Source organism: Anabrus simplex, chromosome 1 (assembly GCF_040414725.1).
Source record: "Anabrus simplex isolate iqAnaSimp1 chromosome 1, ASM4041472v1, whole genome shotgun sequence".
Lineage (NCBI taxonomy): Eukaryota > Metazoa > Arthropoda > Insecta > Orthoptera > Tettigoniidae > Anabrus > Anabrus simplex.
The window spans coordinates 1,388,451,352-1,388,472,965 of record NC_090265.1 but is presented as its reverse complement, the minus strand read 5'-3'; the positions used below and the strand labels follow the sequence as shown (position 1 = coordinate 1,388,472,965).

The 21,614-nt window shown below is 39.1% G+C and overlaps 1 protein-coding gene across 2 annotated transcripts in view; it reads left to right on the top strand.

Moving 5' to 3' along the window:
• The window catches only part of LOC136878933 (uncharacterized), a 241,985-nt gene that overhangs the window by 123,386 nt on the left and 96,985 nt on the right, over positions 1–21,614 (top strand). For both annotated transcript variants that reach the window (XM_067152562.2, XM_068229018.1), the window contains exon 2: positions 1,505–1,866. In XM_067152562.2, the coding sequence (XP_067008663.2) occupies positions 1,524–1,866 (343 nt within the window). In that variant the 5' untranslated portion in view covers positions 1,505–1,523. The remainder of the gene's footprint in view (positions 1–1,504; positions 1,867–21,614) is intronic.

Sequence of the window (21,614 nt, the reverse complement as noted above, 5' to 3'; positions counted from 1 at the left end):
AAAAAAAAGCATTTTGTACGGAGTTCGACTCAAAGTTTAATACACTCAAAACTATCTTCAGTGTTATTCAGTTCCCAACGCTGTACTCTATACATACTTCTTCTGACATGCTGTTTATTGAATAAGATAAAGGAAGTCTAATATACGTAAATTCAAGTTGATTATGTTTGCCAATTTTTTACAAATGAGCCCACGTGTTTCCCCAAATCCACGCAACTTATTAAACCTGTGAATTCTCTAGCATTCTAACCACAAGCTTGAACAATGTGCACCTCCTAAGTGTAGATTCCATTCTCAGAATTGTGGGACTCAACTAGACAGCAGTTAGCGATAAAAATGTTTTAGCTGGCAAGAAACATCCGGAAACAAAACCAGACGCAAGCGTGATCATGCTTCTGTTCAGCAACGAATCGTGTATAGTTTTAAAAAAAGAATTTCAATATATAAATATTTTAATTTCACATCTTTTCATCAACCTTGTGGAGTAGATTATTTAATTATATTTATGTTTGAAAAGACAATTTTCAGGTTTCGAAACCCCAAACTTTCTTGCTTGATGATGCTTGTTTTTAAGGGGCCTAACATCGAAGGTCATCGGCCCAAACCCCAAACTAATCCAGTATGTATTCCGGCATTGCTGCCATCGCGCTATCAACACGCTGGAAGGAAATAAACCATGGCAACTTTCAGTTTGTCTTCTAGACTCATTGTATTGAGTCATATGCTAATCAGGGATAACATGAGACTGTCTCAAAGGTTTCCGTAAACTGCTGCAACGTAGTGGACTAAGCACTAAATGTGCAGAATATCGCTCAATGGAATTCCTCATTACAATACCACGAACTTGCGGAATAGTACGAAATGAACTGTGTGTGCATGAGCGTCGCAGAAGTAACAGCAATTAACCTCTAGTAACTTCTTCCAATTAATCGCGTCTGTACTGTGCTGAGTGCTCACTCAAGTTGAATATAATCTGACCATCCATCACTTGGGCATTACGACCATTCTTCACTCGAGAGGCACGGACCGCGCTGCTTGTAACAAAGACGTACCATTAGTTAGTCCTCTGGTCGCCATTGTGTAGCTACTGACAAATGACGGAAACTAGCCGGTGAAAAGTGCCGCCCGTCTAGTGGACGTTCCTCCTTTAGGAAACACTTGTCAAGGTCGTGTGAAGTTCTTGATGAAACGTGGCAGCCAGAGGCTCAGTTCCGCTGTGTGCCGCTGTTAATTGTATCATTACATTCGGAATTCCTCTTTGTGCGATAATTAAATCACGAAGCTGTTCCGCTCTTCAAACTTTCACCACAAAAGTGTTTCCATTCCACCTATCTATATGCGAGGAAGAACACATAAATACCGTATATAATACAAACCCTGACCAAACCTGAAGTAAAACAACTATTCCGGTATAAAACATTAATTGTTTGACGGGTTTGACCCCATAAAATGCCTTCTGCCAATTTTTTTTTATGTCTAATGGCATTTCTTGTTCTATTTTCAGAGAAGCAACACCACACGTCATGGGAACCAAGTGTAGTGGTCGTCCACTCTGGCTGACCCTGCTGTTCGTCTCCCTGTTGGGAGGTGCACTCTCCCAGGACGAAATGAGCACGATATCGGACTACAGCGACGAACCATCACCCACAGCAGCCAGTCTGGAGGACTGTGACCCAGAAATGATTGGCTTCGAATTGGTGACGGGCTTCGTCTACTCGGCGCCGGAGGACCTGCTCGATTCCCTCCCTGGCACTCTCATGCTCACAGATTGCCTTGAGGCATGCCAGGCCAACGACTCGTGCAGGGCCGTCAACTACGAGACGGGGCTGTGCGTGCTCTTCAGCTCTCACGCAGACACCTTACCAGGTAAGGATAACATAGGCAATCATTTCCCATATCAACATGCTCTTGCTTGCCAAAAGCACTGTACCATTGGTCTAAAGTAGAGTCAGGCACTGGTACGCTTCTGAAAAGAAGCATAACTCGCAACGAATAGAACTAAGTTCCACAGTCTTTCTCGCTAATTATATATTACACCAACTTACTATACACATAAGAAAGTGACCATGAGCTTCATCGAGTAAAATTGTACTGCAGTAAACGAGAACTCCTTGTCTTAACCTAAAATGGGTCAGTAAACTATTACAGCACGTCACAGGTTATAAACAGGCACCGATCAGTATCTAGGACAAAGAGTAGTTTATTTTGTAAATGCATTCCTCACTTACGAAGGTTTTTAAAACAATATTATCATCAAATCTTTCAAAAACTGTTATGATATCTCTCGCTTTCAACTCATATTGTCAGTCATATGAATGTAACAGTGACCGAATAACGTGCAAATGCAAAATCTAATCTTTACCATTTCAAGAGGTGTAGTCTTTCAGAACTAAATTGAAACCTACTCCAATCATTCTGATTAGAAACGACGCAATTACCTCCTAATCATGTATACTTAGTATCTGGAACGATTTATCACCAGCCTTTAGAACTCGAAACCGAGACCATTCGATTGACAACTGATATTTAATTATTTCTTTCCAGTTCTGATTAATTCTGGTCAAGAAAGCATAGTTTGGGTAGCATTCAATTAGCCTCACAATCAACTAATTTTTGAAATACGAATTAGTCGAATAATATCCCCTAAACTGACTGAGAGACATTAAGGGTACTGTCGGGTCGCCCTGCCTACCTCTGTAGTTCATGTGTAAATCCAAGGAAGGTTGGTTCCAGTATCAGAGTAATACTGACCGTAACTAAACAGTGAAAACGTTGGACATTTAGTGTTGAACTTCACTAAGTAAGGCAAGGTACCATTTCCAAGCATACACTACTTTACCAGTAGCAATGGTGTCACACTTCAGATACAAGAAAGTAAAACAAATCGAAAAAATGTACCGAAAGAACCGGGCTATGTGCCGCTGTTAATTGTATCATTACATTCAGAATTCCTCTTTGTGCGATAATTAAATCACGAAGCTGTTCCGTTCTAAGTTTCACCACAAAAGGACCATACATAATATAAACCCTGACCAAACCTGAAGTAAAACAACTATTTCCTCTCTGAAATTCGAAGCGTAAAACCAATAGACACGAAAACAAAGCAGTAGGAGAGGGCATTAATTCCACAGTTTCTAACTCTATGTTGCAGAAAATATGCATCGTACATACGGATTATTTGCAGTTACACCTAAAAACTGGTGGTGATAATGTGTGCCTATCAATGGTTAGTCACCCATGCAGGTTTTTAATGTGAACAGCGCGCGGCGGAGCAACACAAGGCCATCATAAAGACGTTCTGAAAGCGACTTAATAAAGATCTCATCCTACTGCTATGTGGGTAAGTAACTATCGCAGCAAGTCTAGCGTGAAGCTGCTTGATATAATCCCCCTAAGAGAAAAAGTAAAGAACTTTCGAGATTATTTTTCTTCCTAAAAGACCTATTGAATTAAATGATGTGTATCATTGGTGCATACCGGAGAGAAAACTGAGTAACGAGCCATGTTTTATTTTACTATAGTCTTCACTACATGAATTATAAAGATTTAAATATAAAGCGTAGTTATTAGGTACTGCATGCTGAAGATATGGCAGTGAAGTCAGAGGAAGACAGCGATTAGTGTTATTACATTTGACGAATGTATGTTTGTCCAACCCTTATCTCGTTTCTCTACAAACAAGCAGACCGAAGAAAGAAATTCTAAATAAGAACGTTTCATTATTATTATTATTATTATTATTATTATTATTATTATTATTAATTCACATATATTAAAAGCCTCTTTATCTGATAACGGTCTAAGGAGACGGCAACGCGCTATTTCACACACGGGCCTATTATAACAGCCAATACCTTCCAACCTGTACCTACCTCCCATCCCAGTCCTCGTGGTTTATGATAAACAGAATATTCTTTCCAGCTTCTAACACCATGAAGCCACTCTGACGTTCCAACACTGCGCCATAGTCTTTTAGAAACATGGTGGGCTGAGTAGCCCAGAAGGCAGAATCTCTGGTCTTTCGAGGTCAACTTGGCGGATTCCATCCCGGCTCAGTCTGGCGGTAGCTGAAGGGGCTAAAATACGCCAACCTCGTGTCGGTAGATATACCGGCAGGTCCTTGGGACAAAAGACTAACTTTATTATTGTTAAACTTTGTTAAACTTTAGAAAAACGATCATATAGCCACTCTGTACCGTGTTACAGAAGTTAGTGGTATTTTCTGGACGCCGTTTGCATAATCAAAGCTATTATAAGTAATAATTTCAGCAAAAGTAATCCGCAACTGTATACATATCCTACACACTACAGAATATAAGCCGGCACTGCGGTCTAAGCGTAGCGTGCATGCTTCTCACTCAGATGCCCCGCGTTGGATTCTCAATCAGGATCTGAAAGATAGTTTGGGGCTTACTCAGCCTACGTGCTCACCACAGGGCCCGGATTTTGATGGCATGTCATCTTTCAACTGGTGCTTTTTACACAATGCTAACGTATATATAAATCCTGATCATGGTCCCCTGATTACAGAAATGCAAATTTATTGATTAAGCCTTGTTTTGTTGTTGTTGTTGTTGTTGCCATTTGCACTTTTATGTTCCTCCCCTGCAAACCAAATGACCTTGGAGGCTTGTGCCTCCCAATGAAGCAGATAGTTGAGCCGTAGGTGCAACCATATCGGATAGGTATCTACCGAAAGACCAGATTAACGAAAGGTTCATCGAAAGGGAGGTAGAAGCCTTTCGAAATCTTCAAGGGTTGCAAGAGTGACTGATGTAGCCTTGTAATAGTACTAAACGTGGCTCAGCAGTATTGATACTGCTACACGGCTGAAAGCAACGGGAAACTACAGCTGTAACTAACTTCCGAGGACATGCAGCTCTCTCTGTATGAATGATGCACTGATGATGGCTTCCTCCCGGGTAAAATATTCCGGAGGTAAAACAGTCCTCCATTCGGATCTCCGGGTGGGGGACTACACAAAGGGGGCAATCACCGGGAAGATGAATACTGACATTCTGTGTGTCGGGGTGTGGAATGGTAGAAGTTTGAATCGTTGTGGTAGGCTAAATAATCTGAAAAGGGAGATGGATAGGCTAAAGTTAGATGTAGTGGGTATACGTGAGGTACGTTGGCAAGAAGAGCAGCATTTTTGGTCAGGCGACTACAGAATTATCAACACGAAATCGAACAGGAGAAATGCAGGAGTTGGTTTAATAATGAATAAGGAAATAGGACAGCGGATAAGCTACTACGACCAGCATAGTGAAAGAATTATTGTCGTCAAGATAGACACCAAACCCATGCCCACCAAAACAGTGCAGGTCTATTCCTATTAGTTCAGCGGATGATGAAGAAATCGAAAGAATATATGAAGAACAGAAGATGTTTACAATATGTAAAATGTGACGAGAATCTAATTATGATAGGAGACTAGAAAGTACTGGTAGGCCAAGGAAGACAAGGCAATATAGTACGAGAATTCGGATTGGGACAGAGGAATAAAAGAGGAAGTCAGCTGGTTGAACTCTGCACCGATCATAATTTAGTCTTAGCCACGAGTAATAATTGGTTCAAACATAAAAAAACGACAGCTGTGTATGTGGACGTAACCTGGAGACACTGGAAGGTATCAAACAAACTTCATTATGATTTGGCAGATTCAAAAATCAGGTGTTGGATTGCAGGACATTCCCCAAGAGCAGACGTGGACTCTGAACACAACTTGGTCATGAAATGTCTGAAGTTGAATAAATTGAAGAAAGGAAGGAATACAAGGAAATTGCATCTAGACAAGTTGAAAGAAAAAAGTGTGAGGGATTGTTTGAAAGAACATGTTGCACAAGTACTAAATAAAAAGGCTGAAGGAAACACAATGGAGAAAGAACGGGCAGTCGTGAAGAATGAGATCAGTAGAGCTGCGGAAGAAAGGTTAGGAAGAAAGGAAAGATCGACTAAGAATCAGTGGATAACTCAAGAGATACTAGACCTGATTCATGAACGAAGAAAGTACAAGAATGCAGTATATATATTAAAAATAAATAAAAATGAGAAGAGCAGAAAAGAATACAGGCGATTAAAGAATGAAGTGAATACAAAGTGCAGGGCAGGGAAGGAAGAATGTCTGAACGAGAAGTGCGAGGATGTTGTTGTATGGTCCAAGGAAGGCTAGGAAATTAACAGATAGGAAATCTGCCACCTGGGCGAGTGCCCTAAATGCAGATCAGTATTGATTGATTGATTGATTGATTGATTGATTGATTGATTGATTGATTGAAGGTATTCTGCATACAGATCAAGGAACCCTTTGGAGAAAGGAAAACTAGGTGTACGAATATTAAGAGCTCAAGGGAAAGAAGACAAGCAGAAAGATGCCAGAAACATATCCAACAGTTGTATCAAGGTAAAGAAGTAATGGCCCTGGAACAGGCTGGAAGAGGCTGTTGATGCTGATTAAATGGTATTAGACCCAATTTCGAGGTCAGAACTCGAGAGAGCTTTGAGAGATCTAAATAGGAACAAGGCACCTGGAATTTATGACATTCCCTCTGAATTAGTGACTGCTTTAGGAGAAACCAGCATGGCGAGGTTATTCCATTTAGTGTGTAAGATATACGATACAGGAGAAGTGCCAGCCGATTTTCGGCGGACTGTAGTTATACCTACTCCCAAGGAAGCCGGTGCTGACAAATGTGGAAACTACCACACCATTAGTTTAGTATCTCACGCCTGCAAAATTTTAACACGTATTGTTTACAAATATGTGGAAAGGCAAGTTGAAAGTGACTTGGGAGAAGATCAATTTGGCTTCAGAAGAAATTTAACAACACGTGAAGCAATCCTGATTTCACATCTGATCTTAGAGGACCGGATTAAGAACAACAAACTCACGTTCGTGGCGTTCGTAGAGCTAGAAAATATTGATTGGATCTAGCTATTTGGGACTCTGAAGGTGATCGGGATCAGATACCGAGAACAAAGAATTAACTGCAATCTGTATACAAATCAGTCTGCAGTGATAAAAATTGAGGGATTTGAAAAAGAAGCAGCAATTCAGAAAGGAGTGAGGCAAGGCCACATTTTGTCCCCCAATGTTTATATAGAACATGCGGTAAAGGAAATCCAAGAGGAATTTGGAAAGTGAATCACAATCCGAGGAGAGAAAATCAAAACCCTCAGGTTTGCCAATGATATTGTTATCTGGAGAAATTGCTGAATGGTATGGACAGAGTCTTGGGGAAGAAGTACGAGATGAAAATAAATAAATCCAAAACAAACGTAATGGAGTGCAGTCGAACGAAGTCAGGTGATGCAGGAAATATTACATTAGGAAATAGTCTTAAAGGAAGTATATGAATATTGTTACTTGGGTAATAAAATAACTAACGATCGCACAAGTAAGGACGACATAAAGTGGAAACTAGCGCAAGCAAGGAAGGCCTTTAAGGAAATAAATTTGCTCACTTCGAACAATGATATAGGAATTTGAAAGATGTTTTTGAAGAGTTTCGTATGGAGCGTGGCATGTATGGAAGTGAAACATGGACGATAAATAGCTCAGAATAGAAGCTTTGGAAATGTAATGTTACAGAAGAATGCTGAAGGTGAGATTGATAGATCAAATCACGAATGAAAAGAAAGGATTTGGTGAGAGATCGATTTGGCTAAATTTGACGAGAAGAGAGAATGATAGGAGATATCTCAAGACACTTGTTCATTTGGTTTAGAGTAGGAGGTAAGAACGGTAGGGGTAGATCTGTATGAATATTACAAGCAGATAAGAGCATATGTAGTTACGTAGAAATGAAAAGATTGGCAGAAGACAGGGTGGCATGGAGGGCTGCATACAATGTCTATGGATTGATGACTCAAACAACAACAATAACAACTTTTAGTTTTCGTTTTTTGAAGTTTGACTCACTATCTTGTCATTTTCAGCAATTCGTTACGTTAAATTCTTGTTTCTTAGTCATTTTTCTTTCTCTGCATTATTATTTAGTGATTTTTATGCATTTAAATTGGGCAATCAACATACCTGAATGTCATCCGAGCAACAATGAACGAGAATACTCAAACATCAATAGGGTCAGAACTCAGTTCGAAATCTGTGAAATAAAGTAACTTTCTACAACTCTTATCCGAACTAGTTGGAAATCCACATCCCTGGAGAGCGACGATACATTGTTTCTAATCTGGATGGGCTTGCGATGAGAATGGGAGCTATTATGAATGTAGTAGGAACAAATTCACATTTCAGTCAGGTTGTTGAAGTGACCTAGTACTAACATACACGCAGCTGGTTAGTTTCGTTTTACACAGTGTAAGTTATATTTAGAATGTTAAAAAAAAGCTTTAGCTGTCAAAATTCGGCGAATCAAATAGTTTCTGAGAAATATATGAGGTGAAGGGGGTAACAGATAAAAGATTTACCATTCGGCTATATGTGGGTCGCGACAACACGAGGTATCCAGAATCACCAGAATCAATGGATGACTTGTAGATTCTCAGTTGCTTTGCTTGTAATAATTGCATTTTAGGATTGAAATATTATTTTCTCAGATGTTTCTGTATTATTATTATTATTTGTATTATTCTGAAGACGCGTATTAATTTTATTCACTTCATTTCGAGTTAAATATTTGCTATTTTGGGTAAATATATATATTTTCCTTCATATTTTTGGGTCATTTTCTCGCTCTTATTCAGTAAATTTTTGAGGATTTTAAGTTTATTTTACAGGTCATTTTTCAGCATTTATCAGGTAATCAACATTCAAGCGTTGGTGATTATAATAATGAGGAACTATCTGATGTGAGACGGTGACTCTGTAGAGAGCAAGAGGATTCGTCGGCTGGCCATGTGTCACCTCGTAATCTATAGGACTTACGGCTGAGCAGCGGTTGCTTAGTAAGTCAAGGCCCATCAGGGCTATAGCAGCATGGGGTTTGTTTTCTTGTTCTAAAGAATATACCGTCACTGCAGTACATATATTTCTATGGCTCTAGGAAGTAGTGGAAGATGATGCATACATGTGGATGACAAGACTAAGAAACTCGTCCGTTTGATTTTGATTACATATTCTCAACTTCTGGATCAACTCTTGCATTCATTTTTGAGACTAGTGGAAAAGGTAGTAGGTCCATGAACCACGCTGAGCGCTCTTCCGACATCAAATGCGCTAGTGCCGTTAGCAACATCATCAGCCCTGAACTTTAGATTGTCAGTTGGAATCAACTATACATATTACATTTGCATACAATAGATCATTCAACCGTAACCCGAGGCATTAAGATACTGACTGTACATGACATGTTACATAAATGGCATTGAACTATGCATGCTTGCTGTCACTACTACTGCCACCACACTTATCACAGGTAAGCTATTTCTGTTACCATTCTGATATCGTTAGTGGGGTGCGAGCGGGGAATCATGCTATTAATTTCTATCCACACAGGAGTCGGTGAGAAGCAATTCTATTGAACGAGCATGGGGAATATTGTAAATGTGAAAATGGACATACGGGATTAAACCAGGGGCTTTTATAACAAATGCCAAAGAATCCCCTTCCAATTCACTGCAACATTTCAGAGGTTCGTCAATTGTATATAGCATGTCAAACTCACGAGTAAGAAGCTTTAAATTCGCGCCATAAGAAAAACAGTAACTACACCTAAAATATTCTGTAGGTTTCAATATATTCGAGACAGGAAATAATCTTCTATAGAGCTTACAGTACACGACTATATACATGCATATGCTCCAATCTGTAGTATTTGCTTCATCATCTACAAAGTATTCAGATCGAAAATTGCTATTTACTTACCCACTATTAGTACGACATCGACGTATAAAATGCACTCACCTGGAACCAAACAGAGAAAATGTATGTTAAAATGTACAATGAAATTATACATCACGTCTATAATTGGACGGATTACTAAATATACACTTAAGTTGAGAACTAACACAAATTTTAAGTAAAAATGAAAGCAGCGTACTCCCTCAGCTAAACATAATATTGAAATTAAGTCGTAAAACACTAATGTGCCAATATATCTAACAGTCAGGTGTTAACAGTAATAGGTTCCATACGTACTTAAAACCACTGCTGGAATGATCGAGAGTCGGATTAAAACCGACTTCTACCCTAAGTAGTATTTCAGAGGCTGAGTACAGCAAAGCATTAAATTCATGGTAAAACGAGAATTAAGAATATTTTGTATCGTTTGCTTTACCGTAATAACAACCCTTAAAGTGGGAATTACGATAAAAGTACAGGATTTGGGCGTCTAAAGAACAGCATCAAATTAAATAATATATTCTACGGAGTTACCAGATCGTGTCCACGTTTCACCGAAAAACGTAATGAGATTTCGAAAGATAATTTGTCATTATATTCTGGTAAATTCATTGAATATTTTTTATTATTAGTATTTTTACTTCTCTTGCATTTCTTTGAGTTATTGTGATGCAGTTAATATTTTCGAAATAGTACAATGTAGGTAGTTCTCGCTATTCTAAGTTTTAATCAGTTTCATATCAGTTACTATAAAATAATGTATATGCATTTAAGTGTAGGACGGGGCCCGAACTTCACGACGGACAATAAAGGCTTTATCTAATCTAGATGAACTTCCAGTATATTAACAGTAAACCAGTTTGTTGATGTGCTGTAACCAGCGAAATAATTATACGTAATAAAATCATTTTATTATTTAAAAACCTACGATCCATAGAAAAATGGGAGACATTAAAAGCAACAGCATCTTATATATTTACAATGTCTTGGCCAAAACACCAAAATGCCGTGATTTATGATTCTGGTATCTTTCTCTTAAACACACGTAATATCATTCTTTCAGATTCTAATTTCTCCTAAAGAATGTCTCGTACTTCCGAACAACATGTCAGATCCGATTCATACAATGAGAGGCCGACGCACTGTCTTCCATAGAGATGGACTATGACAATATTGTTCTCCATCTCAAACAGATAGAACGTAGAGTCACAATTCTGTTCAATTAAACAAGCGGGAAAGCGGAGTTCTCAAAATGAAGAGAGGGTCAATAGTCTTAGTAACGGGATACTTGTAACGTGGTTGTTCAGCACCAACGAGCCAATATAAAGGAGCGCACTTTGTAAAGCTTACAAGTAATCACCCATCCTTCCTGACGTGCGATTCGGCCCGCGAGCTTTCTTATACACAACCAACAAAATAGGAAATACTTCAATCTGAAGAACAGCTAACGGTCTCTGACATCTTCAACTAAAAAAATAATAGCTCTTGGATACGCCTTTTGTTCAGTGGTATGAAAACATGTGCTTATATTAGGTCACTAAAGGGCCAGAGTAATTTTATATAGCCTAAATTGTCTGACAAAAGTAATTGTTTACTGTTAGGAAAATACGATTTAAAAAAAACGGTGATCATATGCAGAAGTTTAAAGTATAGAGTTTCTGTGATTATGTACGAATCCCATACGTAACGGCTGATTCTTCTTCTTCTTCTTCTTCTTCTTCTTCTTCTTCTTTTCCTACCGCTTTTTCCCACACCTGTGGGGTCGCGGGTGCGATCTGTGTCGCACATGTGGATTTGGCCCTGTTTTACGGCCGGATGCCCTTCCTGACGCAACCCTTTATGGAGGGATGTAATCACTATTGCGTGTTTCTGTGGTGGTTGGTAGTGTAGTGTATTGTGTGAATATGAAGAGGAGAGTGTTGGGACGGACACAAATACCCAGTCCCCGAACCAGAAGAATTAATCCGAAGCGATTCAAATCCCCGACCCGGCCGGGAATCGAACCCGGGACCCTCTGAACCGAAGGTCAGTACGCTGACCATTCAGCCAACGAGTCGGACACGTAACGGCTGATGGTCTTGATAAATTCCAGAGAGCTAGAAATTTGTACCAAAAGAGTGCTTTAACCTGTCAATAATACAGTATACGGACGTAGGTCGAGCACATATAAGCGCTACTATCTATCGACCAACTCTACCACAATACGAACTCGCAGCACCGAAACAAGAGGCGAGTAAAAGTAACATTGTTTTTAAGTTTCAAGTATCGTTTTTGACCAACAGAGATTCCTTTATACATAATGGAATGGAGAATTCTTTTCTTTCTCCGACATCAGTTTAACCTTAATTTACAAGTGCAAGTCAGATATCATTAAACAGTGTTTACATAATACCAATTTTGGAGGAAAAAATCAAGCATTAAAAATTAAAAGAAGGAACACGCAAACATCCATTAACCACATGTGATCTCACATAAAGTCTCCACCATACCCCAGTTTGAAATGAGAGTAACAGGTTAAACATTAATAGGCCACATGCTTGTATCTTGTCTGATAGGCCAAATATTACGGAGCGTTATTTCGTCCATGTTAACTGGGAAATTTCCTTTTGTAATGTCTTATGCAAGAGGCCACATTTCAACTCTGTTCTGAAATTACAACCACGGTGTACTTGTAAAACAACTGTGTATCGGCACCTGCGAGTCAAACATTCAAAACATTCAAAACAAACAGCGAAACATTAAAACATAAAGAATATATCAAACCTCTTGTAACGCAAAAACTTTTTTCCAGTGGCAACCAGAGTTTTGCGTATCATATTAATGACGAGGGTAATATTACAGCAATATATATTTAGAACGCTCCATGGTCAAATACGGAAGTTCCTTGAATTACCTTATTTTCGGTTCTAAGACAAAGATGCGTAGCATCTTCGTGTTTTTACTATGTATGTGATCAGTGTTTCATGTTGTGTCTACGAACGCGTGCAGATTTTTAAAGGCTAAGGTACCTCGAGTTTCAACAAAGCTTGAAATATAATTGTATTATTACAAATTACATTCAAATTAAATTATTCATACTTTTACTACATTTATAATACAAACATAATGCCATTCAAATACTGAACTGTCACAAAACTTTCAAGCCCAGCTCTATAATTTTGTGAGGTGATACTCTTAAAATTTGTAAAGCCTTTAACACTGGTTGAAAGATATGGAACTGGGTACATTTCAGCAGCACTTCGATATAAAAGACAGTGGTCGAGTTTATGGTTTTATCGTTTCACTCGCACTACATATATTATTTATTTTTATTACTTTTTATTTATTAATGTATTTATTTATGCCTTTACAAGTAGCGAAGTTAAGGCTCTTGCACTTACCCACATTGTTTGCTATAGGTTAAATGGTATCTTCTTATAAATTACTAAGATGATAATTAAGACAATGAGATGATGGTGATTGGAGAAGAGGAGCTTTTAACATACAATCTGTAGTTATAAAGGGGGGAATATGATAACATATTGACAAAATTTGGTATGTAACTACACAGTTCAAAACAAATAGGTGAACATGTTTTTGAACGTATGCCATGCTCCACAAAACAATACTTCACACCCAGATATATTACCAACTAAACCTTTATTCTTTACCGTTCAAGTATACAAAAGAACATGGATGGATTCGCATTTGTTTTCAGAACACAAACGGAAATGTCCAAATATGGGCGAAAACATATTGATAACAGTCCTCCAGGGTGGATTTTTATCACAGTTGGAGAGCTTCAATATGGTGTATATCCTCCACGAGCATTTATCACAGCTTGGCACCTACGTGGCATGCTCCGTGTAAGTCAACGGAGGTCACATTGCGGTATCAGATCCCATTAAGGTCGGGACTCACTGCTGGCCATTCCATCTCTTGAACGTCCAGTTCTCGCAAGATAGCTCTGGTGATGCGCGCTACATGAGCCCTGGCATTGTCGTGCATGAGTACGAATTCAGGGCCAACACCGTATGCAGCAACCAACACATGCTGTGGCAGTATCTGTTCGATGTACCCCGCAGCGGTAAGATTGCCACGGACGACGTTAAGATCCGTACGGCCATCAATACTGATGCCACCCCGTACAATCACAGAACGCTGTCCGAATCGGTCGCCTTCCTGGACAACATTTGGCATGTACTGCTCACCACGGCGTCTCCATGCACGTTGACGTCCATCACGGTGTGTCAGGGGAAATCTGGACTCGTATGTGAACAACACAGGTCTCCATTGGCGAAGTCGCCAGTTGACGTGGGTACGGGCAAACAGAAGGCGAGCTGCGCGATGTTGCTGCGTTGAACGGGGCACTCGAACAGGACGTCTGGGTCGTAAGGACACTTCTCTTAACCTGTTCCTTACTGTCTGGTCAGACACCGTGACTCCAGTGATCCTCCTGAGGTCTGGTTGCAGTTCTCTGGCAGTTGCTGAACGACGCCGCAACGCACAGATGGTCAGATATCGGTCGTCCTGTGGGGTTGTCATGCGTCCACGACCTTGTCCAACCCTCCTTGTGAATTGGCCTGTCTCAATGTAGCGATTCCACAAGCGTTGAATAACTGACGGAGAGACAATGAGATCCACAGCAACACGACGAAATGTCCATTTTTCCTGGATCAAAGTGACGGCCCTTGTGACTTGAACCTCGTTAAGATGTCTCATGGGAAGTGCTGGCTGACGTACAACGTGCTGATATGGCCGCAGTATTCTGTGTACCTCACAACGACACACGGACGCACCGCTATTCACTTTGTTTTGAGGGATCACCTGACAGTTTAATGCATGGCTACGCCTACAGATGGAGTATAACTTCGATTTGGCATACCCTGAGTAGGTAAGGTCTCAAGGTATGCTGTACGACCACTGGAACCCCATCTACCAAATTAATGTTCACATACTAGACGTTACAAAACATGTTCTTGTAATTTTTGTGAACTGTGTATATGACAGATGGTAATAATGATGATTCTGACAAGTTAAAAACAAACAAGTACGTTATAACATAGTAAGCACGATTGGTTCTAGAGCTAGTAGGCTACTAATGATCTACGTGATCTAGTGCATCTTAATAAAAGTATGAATTAATGTAAATACTTAAGTACTGCTAAGTACCACTTTATTCATTCTCACATTCACCCATGCATTCATAAAATCCGGCAAGATCTTTTAAAAGAGACTAATGTCGTGCAGTTCCTTCCAGATAGCCTTCGGTGAGATGGCCCAAGTTCCTCAGAAGGTTGCAGCACCATAAGCACGAGTTAAAACACGGTGGAAGTATTTCGATTTTCGGAACATTCGCACTTCTCTAGGGAAAAATACGAAGGGCGAATCACGGAATTTATCCTCCCTCAACATCGAACTGCTCCGCGCATCTTGAGATAAAGAACAGCCTGCAATTCTCCACTCGAACTTCAAGAAAGGAACAAGATAAATTGCAAGCACTGGTTGATTGATGAATACACCCTATTCTCCACACAGCAGAGCGAACGCTACTATTCGTACTGGAGACATCTGCAAGCAACAAATAAACGTAAGGTATAAGAATGAGAACTGATCTTTACTGGCATTACTGCTTCATTTCAATTTCTAGAGAGAGCACAATTTGAATCTACGAGTTGATAATTTGCTTGGCTTTTAAATTTACATAACGAGATATATAGGATGAGTGATTTACGGTATACAGTGACATATAGCAATTTAACAAGCACAGGAAGCAATACCCAGTTCGAAGTTGTCCTTTTCATTTAGGGACGAGGGATACCGTCATTATCATCTCCATGTTCCTATAGTGTGTTAGTGAGGTATCTGTCTAGATGTGTATATCAGTACAGTAAGTTATACACAAAGAAAGTAATAATAATAATAATAATAATAATAATAATAATAATAATAATGTTATTTGCTTTACGTCCCACTAACTACTTTTTAAGGTCTTCGGAGACGCCGAGGTGCCGGAATTTAGTCCCGCAGGAGTTCTTTTACGTGCCAGTAAATCTACCGACACGGGGCTGTCGTATTTGAGCACCTTCAAATACCACCGGACTGAGCCAGGATCGAACCTGCCAAGTTGGGGTTAGAAGGCCAGAGCCTTAACCGTCTGAGCCACTAGGCCCGGCACACAAAGAAAGGAAGGAACAGCTGTAGGTCAAATATATCTTCCTAAAATTGGCAAAAGTTGAAAACGGAAAACTCTGAAAATCTTCTGAAGGATGGCAGGTGATGAAATTCTCAAATAACTACAGCTGTACCCCAAATAATAAGTGCGACAGAGAGGGAAATACGCCTTTCGGAGATTCGAGGTAACAATAACGACCTAAAAAACAACCATGTCATCAGTTAACAATTGGGATCATTATTATATGTAACACATTGTCAATACAGTACAACTAATGGACAGAACAAAAAAACATGCAAAATAACTATTCCTTCGATTCTACCATTTCTTATTAAAATAATTCCATTCAAAATTCGAGGAGGAGTTGTCAGCACAATAATAGCCGTAAGACTGACCTAATCTCTATTCCATTTTAAACGTGAACCTATTACTGCCATCAGAAATACCGTAACGATTCGGTACAACGATGCGTGGTCTCCTTAGTTCTTCTTCCTGGCCTTTTTCCCTATTTACTGTGCCATATGCTCTTCCTAATGCATGGAGTGATGTATTCACTATTGCTTGTTTCTGAAATGGTTAGTAGTATGGAGTGTTGTATGTAGATGAAGAGAAGTGTATTAAGACAAACACAAACACCCACTCCAGGAACCATAGGAATTTTCTTCTTCTTCTTCTTCTTGCGCTTATTCCCACTTTTATCGGGGTCGGCAATTGATATGGATTTGGCACAGTTTTACGGTCGGATACCTTTCCTGACGTCAGTCCTATGTGCAACGATGTAGTCACTCTTGCGTGTTTCTATGTTGGTTGGTACTGCAGTGTTCGGTAGTCCCCAGTCACCGAGCCAAAGGAATTAGAAAACTTTAAAAAAGTCAAAGATGTACATGATTTTTCAATTTAACCTAGAAGCCAGTAATGTAAATTTTGCTTCATGAAAGAGGCTTGGGGCATCTTGTTCATATTCTCGGAATTTATGTGGAAGTCTATCTCATAACCTGTGTTTTTGTGGTGTCTGCTTTACGTCGCACCGACAAAGATAGGTCTTATTGTGACGATGGGATAGGAAGGGTTTAAGAATGGGAAGAAAGCGCCCATGGCCTTAAGTAAGGTATAGCCCCAGCATTTGCCTGGTGTGAAAATGAGAAACCACGGAAAAGCATCTTCAGGGTTGCCGACAGTGGGGTTCGAACCCCCTATCTCCCGGATGAAAGCTCACAGCTGCGCGACCCCAACCGCAGGGCCAATTCCCTCGGTGGTTTCTATAAATAACTGGGGCACTGGTAGGGAAAGATGCAGCTACGAAATGCAATTTACGTACCATGTCAGAACTATTCTGGAATCAAAATGCGAAATGTTTGTTATCCAAGATTCCGACCCCTGTGTTACATTCGTGGAAAGGCAGAGAATCGACCCGTTTTAAATTCAGGTTAAGACGGAGAATCGATCAGGGAACAATCGAATGGGAAGCTACTATGACAAACCGTAATTTAGAGTGGTGTTACTAATGATTTCAATATACATTGATAAACAACACTGGAAAGTCATTAATTTAATAGCAAGAACTAAAAATATTGACCTTTTGTGACTCATTCTTGCAATGCATAATCACCTGAATATTCGTTCTTGAATATCTGCTATCACAGAGAACAGTCGATGAAACTGTTAACTAAATTGACAAATTTGGAAAAAAATTGAGACAAACAAAATTAACTGAATGTATCCTTGACAATTTAGGTACCTGATTATGAAACAAGCCCATTCTTAGCTTCACAGGGTAGCTACCCACATCAGGTAACAGTACGATAGCGACGACAGAGGAAGATGAAAGTGATACCAGTTAATATGAAACACTTCTGAGAACATATTGCTTCTTTGTTCACAATAATAATACACTCCAAGATGAACGCTATCCTTAAACGCAGGCTAAACTGTGAGGTAATGCAAATGTTGTACATTCTGAACCCTATGCATATAAAACAAAGTTCAAGAGTCAGCAACAGACGGACTGAGAAGAGTCGAGTTAATTGGAACTTAAAGATTTCGCAAAGATGCTTCGTGACTGCGATCAGATCACTCAACAAGTTAACTTGGGCCTTTCTCAGAATTCATCAATCACGTTCTTGTAACACGGCCAAGATCCTTCCACTCCAGTTCACTGGCGTGGGAGAAATCTGTATCACACTTTAAGATGAATATTTAACATAGGGAAATAGCACGACCCTTAGGATAAGTAGTTGCCTCAAATGCAACACTGGTACCAAATCAGTCAAACTGGTGCCCCTGAAATTTTATGACTTTAATTAAAGTACCACCACCACCACTATAATTAATTTTACCTAATACACCTAATTCTGACAGAGCAGGTAAATTTCAGAGGTATTTACAAGAGAAATATTTTCAAAAGCATCCTAATGATTCAATTACTAGACATCCAATCCTAAATATATTCTATCTACTACCACAACAAAAGCTATGCGTTTTCCAGTTTTGCGTTTAAAAGGTAGACCATCTTTCCTGGCCACTATGAAATAAAGTTTTGTTCGACCATACTACAATACGCTAATTATATGTGACGTAACTGTATCTTAATGACATAGATTAAAATACTGCCATTCATTAAAGTACTGTTTTATTCCAACTATCAATTTTCGATCAACTATATCCAATATCGGTCAACATCGTACGCGAAACAATCCTCAAGTCTTGAAGGCAGCAATTGAAGCACTCAAATAAATCTACACCCAACTTCTAAACACCCCATTAGGAGTCATTCCCCAGATAAATTTCACAAATTGCAGAATCAACAATCTGTATTTAAAATAAAATCAATTCTCTTAATGTTAATTTTAATATTATAATAAAGTGAGCCCATTACCCGTATTTTAATGTGCCCTGCTTTGAGGTTCATATCTCCAAACCACAGCGTTACTCTGTGCAGGCCATGTGTTGAACTAGTCGGGAACACTCCTGGTCAATATCATGCCTGCCATCTGCTGCAATAGTCGAGAACACTATCCTTCGAACTTCGAAGCCGTATATATTTCAAACTATATTCCACTATGCCGGATCATGTAGTAATTTCTGATAAAACTATTAAAGATGTTTCATGAATATCAATATTTTTATTTCAGTGATGTACATCCTGTTACGAGCTATTTGCTGTAAATATTGTTTGTTGTTAGAATTTATCAAAATATTCGTAGATAGTATATACACGGTCTTGCACTTGGGGATTATTACTATCAATAAAGTACACACATACAGATATATAATTTAATAAAGTAACAAGACAAGATGAACATTAAACTCGCTTAAGCACGTTCCATAAACATACTCGCGTCCTAAAAAATGCCATTATAGGCTCGTTGCGTAATATACTATTTTCAGACAAGTGCGATACAGTAACTTTACCGCATACTTCATAGTCTACTGTACTACATCATTGCCTTCACAATGTAACTCCATTACGAAGAATTTCAAACACGAATACAGAGAGAAGATAAAGCATTATAATGTGACAGTGTTTTATTACTATAACATAAAGGAATGTATTTCAGTAACTTTATTATTATTTAGTAACTTTACATTAACGTCCGACTCATTGGCTGAATGGTCAGCGTTGAAGCCTTTGATTCGAGGGCCCTGGATTCTATTACCGGCTGGGTCAGAGATTATAATCACATCTGGTTAATTCTTCTGGCTCGAGGGCTGCGTATTTGTGTTTGTCCAACACTTTTCACATTCAGACAACACATCACTCTTACCGACCACCACAGAAACACGCTATAGTGATTAGAATTACATCCCTCCACCTAGCATTGGCGACAGACAGGACATCCGAACTTAAAACAGGGCCAAATCCACTTGTGCGACACAGTCGTAACCGCTACTTCACAGGTGTGGGAAAAGCGGAAGAACGAGAAGAAGAAGAAGAAGAAGAAGAAAAACAATAATAATAATAATAATAATAATAACAACAACAACATAGTTTTATCTTGGTAATTTTAAAGAGACCTGTGTACTGAAGAAAATATGAACAATTCGATGAAATACATTATAATATTTCCGTTCCCCTAGACAATTCATGGGCTTACTATACATCATAACCAGTGCCCGCACTTCGAAAACATATCTTTTAACCGGCGCATCATACACATTGATAACTTGTACATAAATCCTGTTCATACCCACATGATTACAGAAATGCGTATTTATTAAGTGACTCTTGCGATTTTTATTTTTAGGTCATTTTTAAATGCTGGTTTGTTATTTTGTCATATTCAGCAATTCGTTACATCAATTTCTTTTTTTTAAATCAGTTTTCTTTGTTCTGCATTATTATTTAGCCATTTTTATATACATGTTGAGTAATAAACATATCCGAATATCCCCCAAGCTTTCAATAAGCGAGAATACTCAAACATCAAAAGGTTCAGTACTCAGCTCGAACACTATGAAATAAAGTAACTTTCTACAACGTTTACCCGTAGTCTTTGGAAATTCACATCCCTAGAGAGCGACGAGACATTGCTTCTAATGAAGATAGGAGGTGGTGATGAGAGGAGGAGGTGTTATCGCTGTGGTAGGTACAAACATTTACGTCAAGGTGTGAAGTGCCCGAGTGCTAACATACTCATAGCGGCTTGTTAGTTTCGTTTTACACTGTACGAGTTTTAGTTATTCGTGTGTAATTCACTTCCAGTGTTAGAATACCAAAGGCAAAGCCATCTAAAAAAGAAGAATATTTCACAATTCTGCGAAGATATTTTTCTCTGCAGATGGTCAGATACCTTTCTGTGAAATATTCGAAAGCAGTTCATAAAACTACCATTCAGCAACATGTAGGTCCCGGCAAACTCGTCTTATCCAGAACATCAGAGCAGTGGTTTGCAGGGATTGTATAATATCCTAATAATGACGATATACAGATGCTTAGTTATTTAGTTATTTTGCTTTAAGTATTATTCTCTCAGGTATTATTATTATTATTATTATTATTATTATTATTATTATTATTATTATTATTACAATTTGATTACATTTATTATTTGTATTCACTCCATTACGAATTAAAGGTAATTTGGACAATACACATATTTAATATTTTGGGTAAATATACAGAATGTCCAGAAATCAAGTATAGATTTTTTTTGAAATAGTTATTTTAATGTTTATAATGATATGGGTTTACCACATGTTACATTCAACATGAATACTATTCATATCGCGAAACACCTCCCATCTACCGACTGTGGCAAGAAAGACGTTCTGGAACATTCACGGTATTATGACTGCAGCAGCTTGTCGAATTCGGTTTCGTACCTCAACCAATGTAGTAATGCGTTGGCAGAACACACGCCCCTTGACAAAACCCCACACAAGGAAGTCCACTACGCACCCAATCGACCTTCCAGGAAACACGTACCGGTAATTCAAAATTGTGCGAATCTTCAGGGCATAATGGCACGGTGCTCCGTCCTACTGGAAGTAGACGGTGTTCAACACGTTTACCCTGAACTAGCTGTGGTAACAGAAACCCTTGCAGCATATCCAGGTACATTACCCCCATCATCCCATGGCGAAAAAGAACCGGCCATAAATTTTCAATGGCTGTCCTAATGTCTCCAATTCTGTCAGCAGAGGTCGATGGACGGCCAT